Below are 20,052 nucleotides of genomic sequence, written 5' to 3'. Positions count from 1 at the left end.
CTACAATCGCATACAATATTTTGTATGCATTTGAAAAGCCAAATACAATAGTTAGTTTATGCTTAGATAAAAAAGGCAAACAAAATGACAGACGTTATTCCAGTGTTTTCACATGCATTTCATATAAAATCCAAAAGCAGTCTCCTTATACTCCTTGGCAATATAAATGTTCACATAATGGAAAAAAAGCACATCCTGAATGTGAAATGTCACCTAAGTGGTGTAAAAACAACAATAATAATTTAGGAAATGGATGGGGATTTATAAAAACTCAGCACTTGCATCCACACACGTGTGTATTACACTGTGTGTGCTATAATAGTAGCAGTTTTATTCTGATCACTGCAGACAAAACAATAAAATGCAACTGTCTTGCATTAATTATCTACCAAGACTTTAGAGAATTAAGCAACAATCAGATGTTTCAAGTGAAATCAGATTTGTGTGCTTGTGTGGGGACTACAACAAGGCCTCTTGATTACAATTTTACCAGTTTTGAGACTGCATTATGAAAAATGCAACTGGGTTTGGCAGTGAGGAATGTGTTTTGTTATGGTACACACTGCTGAGCAGGCAGAACTGGATGGTTACAGCATGCAACAGGGTGCTGAACTTGATTTTTCTCTTTTCTTTCTAGATTGTTGTGCTGCTTCTTGCTCATTGTGACACTGAGTAAAAGACTACAATTAGCCATGATCAATGGGGATTTATTTTGGGTTAGGGTTTAGCTTCCTACGCTTGATGTGCTTTTTATTATGTCAGTTATTTTAAAATAAGGCTCTTTTAAATGCCTTGTTAAAAATGTCTTTTTCAAAAGAGAAATGCTTACATAAAGTCCTGTTTACATAGATACATAAATAAGATCAAATTTACAAATGATTATTTGTCGAAGAAGAAATTTGAACTGGAAGACTGACAGAGACTCAGCTAACAGCCAAAAAATGTGCATAGCAATACAACATTGATGTGAACACATCTTAATAAGGCATTGGCACATTCAAGTTCAATCTAAGACACAGGTGTAAAGCACTACAGTAATAAATAGATTTTATTTCTTCTATTATTGCTAGTGATTTAAAAAGCAGTGTTCAACTCAACACAAAAACCTACATTTCTGACCAGGATTCCTAACTTCCCTAGATTCTTTGGAATCAATAGAAATAAACACAATTTAACCTCTATTCAAAGATAAATGCATTTAAAAAAACAAAAAAAACAAAAAAAAACCTTCTATTTTTGCAACTCATTGTCATCAAAGTATTGATTAAAGCAAACCTACTTCATAATCAGTCCTTGAAATTGAGGTTGAGGGTTTAAAAAGACCAAAGATTCTGCATTAAAAACAAGCAAAAACATGAATGGAAACGATTCAATACATGTAAACACGGGTGGGGAAGAAAAAAATACAACAACACAACAAACACATGACACAAACAGAGACAGGCCTATCCAGCAGCTGGGAGTGTGTGAGCTACAGACAAGGAACACTTGGAGCAGGATGGAGACGGTAGGAGATGCAGGCGAGGTGTCTTCCAGTAGGGGGTGCTAACAGGCCTGATCATTCTCATCCATGCTTACGCTGCTCTTGCGACTGCTGTCCTTTGAGGTGTCTGGGGAGACGGACGAGAGCAAAGGGTCTCCCCCTCTCACCGGTGATAAGGTGTCTTCCATGAGGATGTCGTTGAGTTTGGAGCCTGGCTTCCCGTGGATGCTGTAGTGACCCTCTGGCTCCAAGGTGCCGAGCGGTTCTGGAGTGCAGGACGTGTGGTGTTGGTGATGGGGGTGGAGCGTGTACAGGTCCTGGCGACAGTCCTCCAGAGCCGTCTCCTGCTTAATGGACCGGGCCGCGAGTTCAGCAGAGCAGAGTGCTGAAGACGTGATGACCAGACCGTGAGCCCGCGCCTGCATCTCCAGCTCCTGCAAACCCCAGAGACACACACAGATTAGTGTGCATAACTTCGATCGCAATCAGGCTTCTGTTCTTGTGTGAGGGGGACTCGAGTCTCAGATCACTGTGCTGTGTTTCACTTGGTCAAGAATAAAGATACAATGTACCAGTGGTGGAAGCTAACTGAAAACAAATTCAATAAAGTACCTTAATTCATTTTCAAGTTTGAGATACTTAACTTGAGTATTTCCATTTTATGCTACTTTATACTTCTACTCTACTATATTTTGGAAGCCAATATTGTATTTTTTACTCCACTACATTTCTTCTGACAGATTTAGTTACTTTGCAGATTTAGATTCAAAAATCTAAATCAACAAATAAATTATGATTATTGTTATGATTAAATGATGTATTATAGATTATGCTGCCCAGCAGTAAATAAAATAGTTGAAATGAGTTTCTTTACCAGCTGACACATTAATGCATCAGTACATGAAAGTATATTCCAGAGATAGATAGACAGATAGACAGATAGATAGATAGATAGATAGACAGATAGATAGATAGATAGATAGATAGATAGATAGATAGATAGATAGATAAAATGTATTCTGAAATAAGCCATTCTGCATAATTGGTACTTTTGGTACTATAAGTATATTGGTAAGCATATTTTAATTCTAATAATTATGTACATTAACTTTAGCATTTTTTTTTGATGTGGGACTATTACTTGGGTATTTTTACACTGTGGTATTACTACTAAGACTTAAGTAAACAATCTGAGTAATTCTTCCAGTAAGGCACTATACTAATCCAATTTGGTTAGCAGGAGTTAATATAGGCTGAAATAACACTAACCAAATTTGATTTGAATTTGATGGAATCATTGCATTGAAAAACTGAATCTGAATAGTGTAGTATAAATTTGTTGGATTTCAGTTCCATACGAATATATTCAATTTCAAAATATACTATTCAGATTCAGTTTTTCAATGTTATGATTCAAGTTTTTGGTTTTAAAGTCCCACCTGACTGACTGTTTACCTTCACTTTTCCCACTTGAAGAAAAGCTTTTGTTTTGGCCCCTGTTCCTCCTGCTCTAAATAACTGCAGCAACACAAACACACAATGTGATCAATCAACCAAGCCCCTGAGCCGAGTCCCAGAGATCGTGACGCCCGTTGTATTGTGATCAATTAGTTACATGATGATGGGTCTAAAATAAACCCCTCCCTCCTCTTTGTGGCCTTTGCTGTGCTAATATTTACTGTGCTCGTTTTCCCTTAAGCTCGACTTATTTTATAAAAGTGTAGTCATTTCTTCCAACGTTAGCGGAAGCCCTCGGCGTTACTGACCATCCTGTCTCTCACACGACACAAACTGTAGTTTTCCTTTTCATTGTTATTATCAGTGTTTGATAAATGACCAATTCAACAATGCTGTGACTCTACCTTCTAATCACTACACGTCATGAAACTTAGTTTACCTGTATCCTCAACATCAGGTGTCGATTGGCGTGCTCAAGCTTCTTCTGGCGTGTCTCCAGGTCCTTGGCCCTCTGCTGCTCCCGCTGTAGTTTCCTGATGTAGTCCACTGATGCCTTCAGGATGGTACCTTTGTTCCAGCGCATGTCCCTGAAAATCAAAGTAGGTGCCATTATTTGTACAGCCTATTCTTAGATCCCTGCAGTTTTGATATCAGACAAGCGGCAACAAGCCTTCTCTAGTATAAAAAAAAATCAGAGTATAATAGACTACTCGCTACCATTTTAGCTCTGTTCAGTTGGGAAAACGAGACGGGAGAGAATACTGAGGAGGAGGGGGTCACATGGGTGACCAGCAGTTAAGTCTGAGTTAGCTGCATTGTAAATGTAGCCAGGGGATGTTCACTGAGATCACAGGCAGACGTAAGGATGACCCGAGCTGCCTGATGAAATGGCGTCGGTGGAAGTTTTACTAGAACTAAACAGGACAAATCTGAAGCTTCGAAGGCAGATACAGATGTTTTTGTTCCTGATTGTATTGATATATTCAAATTCACAAGTATTAAAGATTTCCAATACTAACCAGCACATGTACTGTTCATAATGTGTTTTCTATAATAAGAGCTATGTTGAGCCTGATCTGTTTATTAAAGGCAGTCTCAGACTTTGTGTGTACTTAGGTATGTGATCTTCCCAGAGCCCCAGGCAAGGTCAAAGGGCAAAGAAAATGAAGCGTGTGTGTTAAGTGGTGCTTTTAACCCCATAATCTTACCAATCAACTGATGAAATGATGTAAAGCAGATCTATGGAGCCAAATAGTTCCAATGATTTAAGTAAAATAATATACTCTCATGCAATACGTAGGAGATGGGCGATAATATCTCATTTGAGGATTAACAGTGTGTAACTTCCAGTGTTTTTGTTACAAAACCCCCTCTTTGTGTTTCCACAGTGTTTTCTTTATTAGCTGCGATGGAGGCAACACAAAGAGGGAATGTTGTACTAAGAGCACTGCAACTTTGGAAGATACTTATTGACTATACTGATGGACTTGATTTGTCTTCAGCTAAACTTTAGAATACATTTTTTTTACAGAACAATGTCTGTGAGTAACATTAAAATCCCATTAGGAAGGGATCTCTTTGTGGAGGAATGATTCCAGCGACTAGTAGTGAGTAGAATAAGTTACTTACGGATCATTGGACTTAGGAATCAAAGTGCCCAGTTCCTTAATTCGATCATTGATGTTAAACCGTCGTCTTCTCTCAACTACAGAATAAAAAGGGAAGAGAAAGAAATCCATGATTAGCTGACGAAACACCATCTGAAAATGTATTAATTAAAAAAAAACAGAGTAACAAAGAAGATGACACTATACCAACCATAACCACATCTAGGTGTAGTCAAACATTTACAGAGTTACATACAGTATAACTATATTTGAGAGCAATACAAGTGCAATTAAAACTCACTCAAATTATGGTTATCCTTCTTCTGCCTTTCCTTTGCCATTGCTCTTACCTCTGCTTTTGAAAAACAAAGTTTCGATTAATGAATATAATCTACAGTGCTGTGCAGGTATCAGAAATAATCAGCTTGAAGCTAATTAACCATACGTACCCACAGGGAACCCTTCAGGCCTTTGATAGGTGTCAAATTTGCCGCAGGAACCAGACTTATCCATCATATGCATGATGGCTGGGGATTGTGAAACTGTAATAAATAATGTTTTCAATTCCCACGTGTGCAGAATGGATACATTGAAAAACATGTCAGTCATGCACAGCCAACATCTCCGCACAGAGGAGGATTACAGGACTATTTATAAAACGCTACATTATGGGCTGCACAAAGAGAGGAGAGCTCCATATGTATTGTTAGAGCCCTGATGTTTGAATGGATATTTCAGGTTATTTTATTTATTTATATATTTTTTTTTATTAGGTCACTAATCTGTAAACATTTGATCTATTTTGATGACAGAAGCCATGTGTTTGAGTCTCTTGCTGTGACAGACTGCTGCTTACCAGAGTATTCCCTTTTGATGTTGGCAGGGCAGGAGTTGCTGATGGGGAGACCTTGCTGGGATATACTCTGATTACCATACATGTCCATGAGGTTAGCATTCAAGGGGATCTGAGGGGACACAGCAAAGACATTAAGCAAGGATCATCCCACCGGCCCTGTACATGAGCATGATACGTAGGGTTGTGACGTGATATATGGCTTTTATAAAGTGAGAAAGGTTACACAAAAGGTTACAATACGTAAAATAAAGTGCTTTCATGCTAAGAGTTGGATAAGAATATCGATACCACTGTCATGTAAGGCTATAGCGAGTACTCTAGCTGCTTAGCTTGGCAACAAGACAGGAAACATGGACATAATCCCCCTATCCGCATTTGTAAAGCTCACTTATTAACACGGATACCTCATTATTTTAATCCATACAAAAAAAGTGTGACTGAATGATTTCCTTGAGTCGCCACTGGTTGCCTGGCAACCTCACAGTGACAATAAGACTCAAGGACGTATCTCCAAAATGTGTGACTATTTCTGTATATTTGGGCAGCACAGCTAGTGTTAACATTTAAAAAACTATAACTACTTAGCTTTATTGGGAAAGCACAAGATTTTAGAAGAATTTACTTGGATGTTTTAACCCCAAAAGACTAAATAAGATACATGTGTTGAAAGAGTGACACACACACACACACACACACACACACACACACACACACACACACACCGTGTTAGCCATCTGAAGTCCTGGGTCCATCAGGCTGAGGATATCATCATTGTAACTGGACTCCAGACTAATAATGTCATCAATGACATCATCCATCTAAAAAAGATGACATAAAAGGGCAGAGGACATACAGATCAGTATGATTTAATGAGTAAAAGATCACAACAAGGCACATTTTGTGAGTTATTGGGACAAACACAAGTCACAAGCAGAGTCACCTCTTTCTCGCAGTTGGTGTTGAGGGTCAGTAAGGCCATGGGGCTGTTGGGGGCGCTGTTGCCCGGCCCTGGCGGCATGCCCCCGTGGTCAGAGGACTGGTTGTGGCAGGGAAAGCTCAACACCTGAGAGCCAAGCTTTCCCAGGTACTGCTTCACCTGCTGCTGCTGAGAGCGCTGGATGTGGTACTTGGTTGGGTTCTCCAGGTGAGTCTGGACCTATTGGGGGGAGGAGAGAAAGGGAAAAGGGCAAGCAAGCAGAGTAGGAAAAATGAAAAGACACCAACATAAAACACATGGATTAGTGACAGGATACTACATATTTAATGTGTTGAGGGTTACAGGTGCTACACCGGAAATGTTGCTTGTTAAGAAATAAATCATACGTTCAAATAATTAAACTGCAACCATATTATTCTTTTCACAGTCACAATTTACATTTGGCAATCTAATAAATTTGGCATCTAATAAAAGACAACGTTATTACATCAAAAAGGCTATCAAAATATGTTAAGATATATAAAGATTAAAGAGACTCTAAATATACCTCAAAGCCTGTCCCTAGTATTGCAGTACTGGAGTATTAAAATAAACTTGGCATGGAGTTCAAATCCTATGATGAGTTATGCATTATGCATTTTCTTTTGAGACACTGTCAATTGTTGTTATCTCAAAGACTCCCAGTAAAACTATTTCTACATATTGGTCTTTAACTACTCTGCTGTACATCCTGCTTTTCTACATTTATAGTCCACATATTTAAAGAGTCAGAAATGACACACACACAGCCATCCCTGCACTGCATGGTTATGGATACATTTGATATCTGTGGAGCATAAATCCTCACGTCACATTAATGATTCAGAAAAGCTACTGCATACACTTCAGAGACACTGTTCTTAAGGCTGTAACACACATTAAACCAAGCAGTGCTGCTGCATTCCAGCTCACATTTATAGACTATATTTAAATCTTCTATTGGCTATTGCCTGCATTTTTTTTGACTGATTTTGTTATTTATGAAACAACGACACAATACATAGTTAATCAATAAATGTGAAAACGTACATTATACACGTATTAACATGCATCAGCACTGTATTTGCTGTAGCAAACAACACAACTGTATTGGCTTTAAGAGAGAATTTAGTCTCATACTGTCATGTTATTTTCCATGCATAATTTAAAAAACACCCCTTCTCCAAAAATAACTTTAATGTTAAACATACCTCATAAGGTTGGTATCCAAGTAGCTCAAGCATCATTTACAGTAAACTGATACGTCCGATTTAAAAAAGTTAACTTCTTCCTAAACTCAGAAGTGCTGTGGCTGCTTCCCCTTGCTTTCACCAGAAGACTAAGCCCGCTAAGGACACACACACATCCAGCTCATCTTTTAAAAGACAAGAACACAAGTAATTAGTTATGCAGATCAGGGTAGTACAATAAGCTTTTTCAAATGTGTGTTATTTTATGTAAAATCGGAAATGTTTATCACTTTATGTCAGGATGTGCTGCTAACAGTCAGTGCCTTTGTTTTGCAAGACCACCTCTTTTACTGAAACGAGCCTGGGGCTTGTGCTTTGCCGCATCCACTTAGTTAACCCTGTGGATGCTAGGCTTGATTACCCAGTTCAACACAGAATAAAGTCTGTTACATTCTTGTATGTATTATTTATTTATTAGTATGCCTGAGGCTTGCTGCTCCTCGTGTCTCTGAATGACATTCTTAATTGGCAACAACAAGAATTAACAAGAAATATCCTCGCTACTTTGTTTTCTAAATGTATGTATTTGCTTTGGCTAAGCTCAGGGGATTTAGGTTCATATTCAGAGATTAGGAAGTCACAGGCTCCAGACAAATTCAAAGCTACCTTGGACATTTCCTTTGCTTCTGCGGAAAATAAATCCTGTAGCCTGCACGTTGCACTCGACAGTTGAGATAATATGATTATGATAACACAGAGCATTAGAAATAGAATTTGTATTGCTGAGCATGGAATTGGGGGTCTCTGAGTGTGGTCCAGATCTACTCCCTCTGTAAAGTGTCCTAAAGGAACTCCTGTTAAGATTTAACACTACAAAAAAAAATTAAAGTGAATATCCTTTGGTAACTGGCAGCTAATAAAAACATAGCAATGATCACAATAACAAAGTCCACATGCACATTACTAATCATGCATCTGTGTGTCCTTTAGAGCAGAGATATCCAAACAGGGGGTCCTCTGAGTTAGAGCAGGGGGCCCGCCAAATTATGTTCAAATATATTTTTAAGATTACTTTTTTAAATAATTAAGATATGTGTGAAATATTGTACATTAATGTGAATTCAAAATATTAAAATCTAAGTGTAATTGGCCTATTTGTTGAAGATAAGCTTACTAAATCAACCACTATGGTAGCCAAACAGTTAAACTTTCACTGTGCCTTCCACATGCATGTTTAACATTCAAACATTATGTATAAATAATGGACAAGAATACCCATCAGCGTCTAAAACTCACTTTTTGACTCACCGGCCAATTTGCCGGGTGGATGAAAAAATCCCACAGCCAAGCAGATTTTTTACCAGAGAAAATATTTAAAAAGAAATATTGCAGCATACACCATACAACTTTCCTCCACTTTTTGTGAAGGCTGGTTGACTCCTACCATAAAACTGTAAAATTCCAACATGCAGCCGCAGAGGAACAGAAGAAAGTAGCTGCAGCTTCACCAAACTGTAGACTGAAAACAGAACTATTTTGGTCCAAACATTAGCCTGCCATGTGGCAGATAGCCCTCTGGGATTTACTCTCCAGATGAAAAATGTACCTGTATTTGGCGAATGTTAATTCGGACCCTGCTTCTAAATATGCAAATATTAAAACCAGCAAGTTTACCTCATTTTATGTGACTTGACTGTCTTGCTTTAACCAAAGAACAACTAAAGAAGAGTAGAGTAACTAAATAATTACATTTTACCACATCTCACCAGAACAGAGCCTCTTTCTCCATACTCAGAGACAGCATCATTGTTCTGCAGGGGGATACTCATGTGAGAAGTACATTAACATGTATCACCAGGTATGACGTCATTACAGGGTTGTAAAGGTGACACCACTGAGGGGGACATACATATAGCTCAATTACTCATTGAAAAGACCCATGCCAGGCTTTGGGCTAAAATACAAAACAATGAGACACTTCAATCTTGCTCACTGGAATCCTTTAGTCTTTACTTTGTTTGTTGTCAGAGCATCAACAATAAATCTACTCTGCAAATCCACAGTCACCACCACTACACAGGCATTACTTGCTCTACACATAACGGACCACAGTGGCGTAGATCCTGAAAATAGACTGATGACGCATGTTATGGGCCGCTGAATATTTAGAAACCTAATCCACATCAATAATACTTGAGCCATGAATGAGCAATCCAATTTTTTGCACACACATGTGTAAACGATGGCTTAATAAACCCTGAAGGTTAGCTAACTTTACTATATTTATACAGTATATATTATCAACTTAACTGCCACAAAAGCTGGCACAATAACCTGAGACTAATAAATATCTGAACGTATTTTTCTGATCTCTTTCTTCAAATTTTAATTTAGATTTTTCTCCTACTGTAAATGTCTGTGTTTTAGGTCTCTTGATTTTTTTCGATTAATCCGTTAATTGTCTTTTTGATTAATCATTTGGCCCATACAATGTCAGAAAATAGTAACAGTTGACACATTCAAAGAGCTTGTTTGGTGCGACCCACAGTACAAACCCTATAGTTATTAAGTTTGATATCAAAGAAAATAAAGAAAAGCAGCAAATTTGTATTCAATTATTGAAACAAAAGCGCACAATGCCATTTTTCCTTCTGTCAAAGTGGCATGTTTTAATTTGCAGTCAGTCAGCTGCTGTTGTAATATTTCAAATTCACATTTAGCTTACGTACATAAGAAAACAGTTCTCAGTTGGTTCTCGCCATCGTTCCAACACCTGAGGCGTTCTAAATGACCTCGAGGATTACTGCGTGTGCTGTTCTACTCTGTGGGAACAATCGCTGTTTTGTAGCGGCTCCTTTTGAGAAAAAGAGGGTCCAGAGCTGCTTTAGCAACTGCAACATTGGTGTCTCAGCCTAAAAACATTCAGAGAAGAATTAGTCCTATTGTGTAGTGTATACAAATGAATTAAATGTGAAAAAGTATGGTTTTAGCTGTTCTGTTGTTTGCTGGCGGTTTTATTTGTTTTTGCCATTGACTACTCAGAAGCTCACCTCATGTCCTGCCTCATAATAATCTGGTAAAGTATTTGATCAATTATTAATCATAAATAACACGTGATATTCACAGATTGCCAACACATATTTGTTCTCAGTTATTACTTCTTGGTTCTTATTTTTTGGGCTGTTCGCATCTCCTGTTAGTTCCCACATCCACAGGACCGATAGCTGTTACTGTCTACAAACTGTACAAAGGATTACTGTAAGAGCCCCATTTCTCTCTCTCTCTCTCTCTCTCTCTCTCTCTCTCTCTATCTCCATCGCTCTCTCTCTCTCTCCGAACAACCACAGAGTGTAAATATTTTACACAGTCTGTAAAATATTTACTTCTTCTTTTCATGATTTTTCTCATGTTTAAAATAGTCAGTTGATCAATGGATTAATTAATAAAGGAAATTAATCTGCTGCTCTTTTAATAATCAATTAAACATTACAAAAATCATGTAAGGGATTCTTCATAATGTTCTAAAATGTTGTAGACTAAGCAATGAGTAAACAACCAGCAGACTGACTCATGACAATGGTGGGTTACAGACATATATTGATTCATCGTTTAGGTTTTTTTATTAGGTATTTGCTGCTTTTCTTTGTCTCATGACAGTTAACTGACTCTCTTTAGGTTTTGGACTGTAGGCCCTGGGTTGTTGCACATGGAATGGTTTGCTATATTTTGACTCTATATATATATACACACCAAATGATTAATCAATTAGTGTATGAGCATATAAATAATTATTTGTTGCAGCCCTAAAATCTGTATCTCATTGATACAGGTAATAGTAATACATTTCTCACATTAACTAAACCAGCTGAAGCACTTAGTTTTATCTTTACATTCAAATGAGCATCAGTGTTTCCTTAAGCTTGTTTTTGTCCCAAAGGACTCGCTAAATGATAACACATACACTGAGCAAAATTATATATATGCAACACTTGCACATACATATGCCCCAACAGAAAACCAGTCAGTGTAAAAAAAAAAAAAGAAAAACTAAAGTTGTTGGATATTGGCAGAACACTCTAAAATGTGCAGTTTTATCACACAGCACAATGCGACAGATGTTGGTCAGGTTTTGAGGGAGCATGCAATTGGCATGCTGACTGCAGGAATGTCCACCAGAGCTGTTGCCTGTGAACTGAATGTTCATTTTCTCTACCATAAGCCATCTCCAAAGACGTTTTCAGAGAATTTGTCAGTACATCCAGCCAGCCTCACAACCGCTGACCTTGTGTAACCACACCCGCCCAGGACCACACCAGCCCAGGACCACATCAGCCCAGGACCACACCAGCCCAGGACCACATCAGCCCAGGAACACATCAGCCCAGGACCACACCAGCCCAGGACGACATCAGCCCAGGACCACACCAGCCCAACACATCCAGCATCTCCACCTCCAGCATCGTCTGAGACCAGACACCCGGACAGCTGCTGCAACAATCGGTTTGCATGACCAAAGAATTTCTGCACAAACTGTCAGAAACCCTCATCGGTCCCTCAAGTCCTAATCGGGGTCTCGAACTGAGTGGCAGTTTGTCGTCATTACCAACTTAAGTGGTCAAAGGCTCACATTTGATGGCGTCTGGCACTTTGGAGATGTAGACTTTACAGGGCAGTATGGCGGTGAGCAGTCAACTGATGTCAACTATCGGTCGGGCTCTAAGGCACACCTGTGTAATAATCATGCTGTCTAATCAGCATCTTTATATGCCACACCTGTGAGGTGGATGGATTGTCTCGGCAAAGGGGAAGTGCTCACTAACACAGATTTAGACCGATTTGTGAACAATATTTAAGAGAAATAAGTCTTTTGTGTAAGTAGAAAAAGTCATAGATCTTTGAGTTCCCCTCATGAAAAATGGGGGTAAAAACATAAGTGTTACGTATATTATTTTGTTCAGTATAATTAGAGGATCTCACTGCTCTGAGTTTGTTGGAGCACCCAGATGGGGGTGTGGGGCCGGGGACAGACCTTAGGGTGGAAACATTGTGGCCTTGCCAATACATACTGTAGCTTTTGTTTGGATGAACTGCTCCGAGGGTGAAAACGTATCTGTTTTGAAGTAAAAAAAGAAACTTTTCATAGTCTGTTTATAAAGTGGACACGTCTACACAGATCGGACTTGTACAGGGTCAATTTAAGTAAAGTCTGTATAAGGAGTCTAAACAAGGTGGTGTGTGCGTATAAAAGCGCTGGTGATATTATACTAATCATTCTGTTTGTCAGCTTGTGTAAGAGCCAATGAGCAGAACAATGGATTAGAGAGATATATTAGCGCCAGCCGGACTTGAATTTTACTTTGCCCAACTTCACTTAATGTGATCTTTCCAAAATACACAGTTTAGAAATGTGACATCAACTGCCAACTCACAGCATCTGCAACCACAGCAAGCAAGACAGCTTGTTGTTTATCTGCTGGCTTTTGGCCTTCAACAGCCCTGAGGACATTGGAGACATAACCCTCCAAGATTCTGAAACACTCACTTTCACAAAGCAGCCTGCTGCACTTAGAGGATGCATGGTGAGAGCTGACAAAAACTGATCTTTTTTACTTTACTTTACTTTTTTAATTTACATGCTTTGGGCATTCTATGATGGCCCTACCTGGACACATTAATAAGAATGCCCCCATTTTCTATGCAGGCTAGAAGAATAGGCCACTTTGTCTCACAGTTAAGCTGCTAATGTGCTCTGTGGAACTTGCAGACAGCAACTGTGATGCTAATGTGAGCAGCTACATCAGAGCAACCTGCAGCCTTCTCCACCTCTGATGTTTTGTCATGCTATCATTCAAAGATGTAGCAAATTACCAACGAAACACAAGCCTTGTGTCTTTAAATGATAAATGTTATGTTAAAATTACCATAAAAGCTTAGAAAAAAGGGCTTAACTGTTTGGATTGCTGATTTATACACCTATTAAGAACAGCTGTAATAATTAGAAAGCTTATAATAAATCACTAAATCTATTAAGCGATATTGGTGAATGCATTAAATGATAACAGTGCAAACTTAACATTTTTACACAAAGTATTATGACATTTGTTTTAGATGAACAACTACCAAATGTCCTGTTGCATTAACTGACACATAAACCAAAATGAGATATCTCTGTGGCATCTCCATATTCTCCTGATATGTACCGCACAAGCTGCACTGATTAATAATCCAAAAGAAATGTACATTTTGTACAAAGTTGAAGAGTACTTTGTTCTTTTCATGGCACAATAAACCCTTTGAAAACTAAATTGTTTAACGTTTTTAGGAAGTTATCCTACATACATTTCAAAGCAGTGTTTTTTTTTTTCTCTCTTAAATATGCCATGGAATGAAGGCAGCGGGGCTAATTATGAGCATTCTTCACTGAATTAGCGTTCTGTGTGTGGTAAGGCTGTGCTCGCCTTTGTCTTGATCCCTAACTGATCCCTTACTTATTCCCCAGAAGGTCAGAGGCCACTTGGTTAATTAAGGGTCCAATCAGTCTTTAGATAAACTCATCTAAGCTTAATGTTTGCACTTTTTGAGGTCCAGCAGCTCTGCCTGGTACCCCTGAGCTTTGTGTGGACTCTGCTAATCTAGCCACAGACAGGGGAGAGTAGGTTAACCCAGCTCAACAGCACCAAGCTGCAATGGCCTTTTCATTTGAGGACTTCAGTCAATGAAGAATGTCGGTAAGCTCTCGCCAAAGCAGGGAAATTACTCTAACATGTATTGTACACAGGGACGAGAGTTCGAGGGTGGGGGAGGTGGGGGGTGCACTGAATCTCTCAAAGAGCTGCAGATTATGGAGAGTAAGTAAGTAATAAGTAAGTAATGTTTAGGTTGCATTAGAAGGGCAATGTTTTCAGTGGACATACTGTAATTGTCCTTTGCTGCTGGCCCATGATGCCACACACATCCAGGGTGATGAAAGTCTGGCTGAGCAAGCAACCATGAAATCTTTGATAGCGTTGTGTGTATGGATTTAGATCAACAAAGATTACTCAATAGCCCGTACTATATCAGTACTTTGACTGCAGTACTACACCTAGTGTGACGTCATTCGATTTAAAACCTTGATGTATCCTCTAATTAAGTCTCCTCTTTTTCATCAAGAGGTCTTAACAACCACTTAAGAGCTACAACACACAGTCTGTATAGCAGCTATATTATCTTTTTTAAATGCAGTATTTCATAACACCAACGTCTTAGATAATGTAGTTCCCATGGAAGCCATTATTAGGAAACTAAAACCTATTTGATGTTGTATAAAAGTCAGATTGTTCAGCACCAAAGTATTTTAAGTATGTCGATTATCATCTTGGAAAGTCAAAAGAACAAACATGATTACATATTTGTGCAGAGATTCCATAAAGTGGCTAAAGCAAAAAGCGGAATTTGTGTCTTTCTTAGAGATATGGAAAATCTAAAATACATGGAAAGGTGAATACATGCACACAAGAATACCGGTATGTTTGTCCTCATGCCAAAATCTGAAAACTTCTCTATCACCTTTTGTAATGATGTAAAAACCAAATACTCCAAAAATAATACAAGCACAAAAAAAAAAATGTAAGCGACTCACTTTTTTCTGGATTCTGTCATGATCAACTTAAAAATATCCCTAAAATCTTTTTTTGTGCAAACCTTTCCAAATCACAATCACACACACCACATTCTTTATACAGAAACTCAGTGAATTAAAGGAAAATGGAGTAGAAAGTAAGAATAGATGTAAAATGGAGATAACACACAAATTGTGATCCACATGTTCACTAATAATTGCTCACTACTAATTCTATGGAAACACATGCAGAGGACAAACAGGGAAACTTACCTAACCGATTGTTAAAATGATCCCTCAAAACAAAACGGTCTCTACTCGTACAGAAAATCTTAACAGTCTCCTGTCCCTCGGACTGCCAGGGAATCAAAGCTATGAAAAGATGTGAATCTAGCTGAGCAAATAGGATTAAAGATGGCTAAATCCAAATGGCTGGAAGCACAGCATGCATTAAAGAGGAATTCTCTCAGGAAAGATAATCCCCATATACGCATTTTAACACACTTCACTCACTCCTGTGCTTTTTTTTCTTCTTTTTTTTTACACAGTCATAGTAAAACCCCAATTGCCTGACTGTCCACACACACAGTCAATACAATCTATAAATACAGCGCTGCCTGGACCATTCAGACTGCAACCATGACACATGCAACTTCTAATTCCAGAGGTGGAAACTTTATACATGTACTGTGATAACTCTAACAGCCTGCTAAGCATACATGATGCTGCCATATATCCCTCTTCTTCGCAGGCTAGAAGCACGGTTGTGTACCTTGAGCACCTCCATTGGCACCTGGGCAGCAGGCGGTAACGTGGCGGGGACGCTGACATTGATGGCGGGGGTCTGGGCCACCGTGGTCTGTGGGTACTGGGAGGCCTGTTGTCTCTGCTGCTCCCGCCTCTCCTGCTCCTGAAGCTGCTCCCGCATCAGCTGCTGCCGCAGCAGGATGCGTGATGTCATGGCCGAGGAGCTCAGCGGCGGTTTGGAGGAGCAGTGCTGCTCCGCCGGGCCGCTGCAGACCGGAGAGACATGCCAGATGAATGAGTAGAGGCAGATGTGAAGATGGGGATGGGGAGGGGGGGGAGAGAGAGTCAAAGAAGGTGAGGTGAAAAGAGTCGAAGAAGACAGAGAGTGATAAGAGAGAGAGGGTAGAGAGAGGCCAGACGAGCAAGGAGAGGTCAAGCAAAAGAGACAAGAGTGATTAGAGATTAGAAAAGGTAGAGGAAGATGAAGGGAAAGCAGATGGAAGAAAAGGTTAACATAAGGACAACTGAAGGAGCAGAGATCAAACGGAACAACTGTTGAGCTGCAACAACTGGTCGATTAATTGACTTGACAAGATAATTGATCAGCAGCTGTTTCCATAATGTCTAATAATGTTATTTTTGAAAGCATCAATTTAAAAAAATTGCACTGTTCCAGCTTCTCAGTTGTAAGGATTTGTAGCAATTCTTTGCCAATTATGAATGACATGACATGACTTTGGTTTATGGACTGTTTTTGGACAAAAAAAAAAGCAATTTAACAACATGCTGGGTGTTGGAAATTGGGATTTGTTCGACTTAATTTGTTTGAGAAAAAAATGTTTGAGAAAGTAAAATAATTGTCAGTTGCGGCTATGGTTTACTGCTTTGTGTTTTTTTAATTTCTTATATAATAATACACAGATAACATAAATACTACAAATAAAAAGCACTTCAAGTGTCAAAGCGTCAATTAAAAAGCACTTTCAAACAGCTGAACTATCTGGTCTGGGGATTTTGCAAAAAAGCACCCAAGCTGCTCTCACAAAGTTATTTAACTTTAACAGAAAAGAGGAACCTGTTTCCAAAAAGGTTGTTTCAGTTTTCCCACTCTTAAATTTAGACGGCTACTCCCCAGACAGAGCCCTGCAGTCCTAAAATAGAGAGACTCTGCTGAAGCAGAAGTTGTCGGGGTGAAGCCTTCATCGAGTGAGTGATCCTTTTGACAAACTCAGTAAAACGTCTGGCCAATCCAGCTGTGCAGTAATCGCACTAATTAGCCAGAGAAGTTAAACACAGCTTTGGTCTACAGCATATTCAGTGGGCGTTGAGCCCTCAACATACCATAATTCTCCCCCAAGTACTGGATCTAATCTCATTGTCTGATACCACACCCACTGGTCCCTGCACAAGAACAAAAACATGCTAACGGTGTAACATTGAACCACATTTTCATTATCCACAGTCACTTCAAAGATTACATCCACTTTAACATAAACTGTCATTATTTCTGAAGACAATGCAGATGCAGATAAACTGATTATTGATCCTGGATGAATCAATCAACAAGATTTATTGACTGAATCACAGCAGAACAAAGACTCTAGTTTGGTCGCTGAAAGTACTGCAGCAGTTCGGGTCCCTCAAACGGTGTAAAACGTTGTACTTTACCCTAGTACATAGAATCAGGATAAGTGTTCATGCGTAATTCCGGTGTCCATGGGACTATGGCTGATTGTGTTTCCTTTCACCCCCTAAATGTTGAACTAAAGTCACTGGATCTAATGTTAAAACTGCTTATGTTGTTAATATCCACGGCCAGAGCTGAATCCTTTGCTTCTTTCTTACTATAATCTGCTTCAGTGTGTGAGTGTTTGAATTTTTTGCTGAAAAATTTGCTGTCCTGTTCGTTTTCCGTCAGAATAAACTGTGTGAAGTTCTATAAAAATCTAAAATCTTAAAATACAGATAGCATATCCATAAAAATATTTATATCAACTTCACGATCTTTACCATTTTACAAAGTACAGTTTTCAGATACTTGTATTTACCTGAGTATTTCCATTCCATACTTTATACTTCTACCCCACTACAATGCTGAGGCAAATAAAGTAGTAGTAGTACCTGCACTTCATTTATCTGACAGCTACTTTGCAGTTTCTGATTATTAATACAAAATGCAATCAAGTAATACAAATGATGATATATTATTACAGCATAAAACCTAGGTATACCCAGCAGTTTATAAAATAGGTTAAATAGCCCCGCTGCAACATTAAAGTGAAGCTTACACATGAATGCATCAATAATTATGTAAATCCAACAAAATAACATGTCTATATTACGCTGAAATAGTGAGCACTTTTTTTGGTACTTGAAATATATTTTGATGCCAATAGTTATGTGGTGAGTAAAATATGCTTAATGAGGAAGGAAAGGCATTCAACATGGTTGTTTGAGCTCAAGGATATGCAGTACGTACATAACATAGCTTTTGTTTGTTTCCTAGTAAACGCCACAGGGCATCTAGAGGAAGTAGTAGCTGCTTCTAACAACCTCCTCAGCCCGCGTCGGTCCTTTGTTCGCAGTTCAGGAGGTGGAGAAAGGCGTAGTAAAAATTAGGGCTGTCCTCGACCAAAGACATTCTTAGTTGCCTAACAATCATAAGATGTTGTTGCCCAATCGATTCGTTTTTTTAATCGAGGGACCTGCAAAACTGAGTTTCTCCACTAAAAATCACGCAAAAGCACCATTTGAAATCTTGGGTATCTCATCCCATCCTCACAGGTACTCTGAGTGAAAACCCCGTCGTCACTTCAGACACAAGCTAAAGGCCTAGCATTGCTTCCATGTGCAAAAGAGGATACTCCAGTTTCTTTTGAAATTTTCTATTACTTCGCTATACCTTAGCTATAGCTTTAAAAACAGACACTATGGATTTACAAACTGCTTAACAAAATTAAAAATACTGTATGTATTAAAATACAGAATATTTGTATGTACACAAATCCAAGAAAGCACTTTACTAGCTGCATTAAAATGATTAAAAAAAATGATATAAAAGTATTCTTAGCTCTTTGAAGAAAGACATCTTGATATTAGCCTAACAGACTCTAGATCTTTAAGGAAAACAGTGATATTTACCATAATTAAGGTAACTAACTTACTATGATGTCACATTATAGCAGCAGTCCTTAAACACAGCTGCATCAGTATGGTTTTGAGCTAAATGCTAACATCAGCATTCTCACAATGCTAACATGTTTAGCAGTTATGTTTGACACGTTCATCATTTGTATGTACGTACTGAGCGGGACATTTTACAGTTAAAATCTTATTTTGGCTCTTCAAAAACCTATGGATGATGTCACGGAAACTATGGCCACGTTCAGACTGCAGGCATAAGTGGACCAAATTTGGGGTCAAGTGACAAGGTCAGACTTCTTCAGAAGTAGTGTGAACACTCAAATCTGGTCCAGATCGGATTTTTTACAAATCAGATTTAGGCCACTTTCATATATATATATACACATATATATTTTCTTTTTTTATGCGGTGACAGTGTGACCAACCAAGGCGGATTTGATGCAACTTATATCTCAATAACCCTGGCTGCTCCCTCTCTGCTCCCTGTGTGGTTGTCAAACGGGGATAACTGGCATCAGGGGTCAGCAACCCACCCAACCCTTCTTAACACAATACAAGGAGTCTAACACGCTCCCTCGGGGTCGATGCTCATCGAGGCCCACCTGGTGAAGACCCATAGCGGTCCTGATGCAAAACACCTGTCCGGTCGCACAGACCTCTGTAGTGAATTTGCAGCCAAAAGTGTTTTTTAAGATATGTCGTGGGCATTTTCAGCCATTATTTGTGACAGGACAGCTGAAGATATGAAAGGGGAAATGACAAGCAGCAAAGGGCCGCAGGCCGGAATCAAACCAGGGCCCACTGTGCCCAGGAGCGAACCCCCACAAATGGAGGGCCGCTTCACTCACTGAGCCTTCCGGCTGCCGCATTACAGCTTTTTTAGCTATAGCTTGGAAACGAGACCCCCACAAAAATCCTTAGCCCCGCAAAAAATATGAGGAAGGAAAGGCATTCAACATGGTTGTTTGAGCTCAAGGATATGCAGTACGTACATAACATAGCTTTTGTTTGT

The 20,052-nt window shown here is 39.0% G+C and overlaps 1 protein-coding gene and 1 long non-coding RNA gene across 6 annotated transcripts in view; one reads left to right on the top strand and one right to left on the bottom strand.

Moving 5' to 3' along the window:
* Positions 1 to 206: 206 nt before the first annotated feature.
* LOC117947846 overlaps positions 207 to 20,052 on the top strand; it is a 21,165-nt gene continuing 1,319 nt past the window's right edge. The window contains exons 1-3 of the long non-coding RNA XR_004657336.1: positions 207 to 327; positions 9,408 to 9,414; positions 10,540 to 10,549. This is a non-coding gene — a long non-coding RNA (uncharacterized LOC117947846). The remainder of the gene's footprint in view (positions 328 to 9,407; positions 9,415 to 10,539; positions 10,550 to 20,052) is intronic.
* LOC117947844 (microphthalmia-associated transcription factor-like) overlaps positions 631 to 20,052 on the bottom strand; it is a 32,847-nt gene continuing 13,425 nt past the window's right edge. For 3 of the 5 annotated variants that reach the window (XM_034877167.1, XM_034877164.1, XM_034877166.1), the window contains exons 2-10: positions 15,922 to 16,162; positions 6,345 to 6,560; positions 6,127 to 6,222; positions 5,405 to 5,513; positions 4,998 to 5,090; positions 4,850 to 4,903; positions 4,571 to 4,646; positions 3,381 to 3,528; positions 631 to 1,917 (exon numbers count right to left, since the gene is read on the bottom strand). In XM_034877167.1, the coding sequence (XP_034733058.1) occupies positions 1,546 to 1,917; positions 3,381 to 3,528; positions 4,571 to 4,646; positions 4,850 to 4,903; positions 4,998 to 5,090; positions 5,405 to 5,513; positions 6,127 to 6,222; positions 6,345 to 6,560; positions 15,922 to 16,162 (1,405 nt within the window). In that variant the 3' untranslated portion in view covers positions 631 to 1,545. Of the gene's footprint in view, positions 1,918 to 3,380; positions 3,529 to 4,570; positions 4,647 to 4,849; positions 4,904 to 4,997; positions 5,091 to 5,404; positions 5,514 to 6,126; positions 6,223 to 6,344; positions 6,561 to 7,570; positions 7,943 to 15,921; positions 16,163 to 20,052 lie in introns of those variants that run through there. The other 2 variants (XM_034877165.1, XM_034877168.1) reach the window with 2 other exon arrangements.

The sequence above is a fragment of the Etheostoma cragini genome, chromosome 7 (assembly GCF_013103735.1).
Source record: "Etheostoma cragini isolate CJK2018 chromosome 7, CSU_Ecrag_1.0, whole genome shotgun sequence".
NCBI classification, from domain to species: Eukaryota; Metazoa; Chordata; class Actinopteri; order Perciformes; family Percidae; genus Etheostoma; species Etheostoma cragini.
The sequence above is the reverse complement of the archived record's forward strand: the minus strand, read 5'-3'. Positions and strand labels throughout refer to the sequence as shown.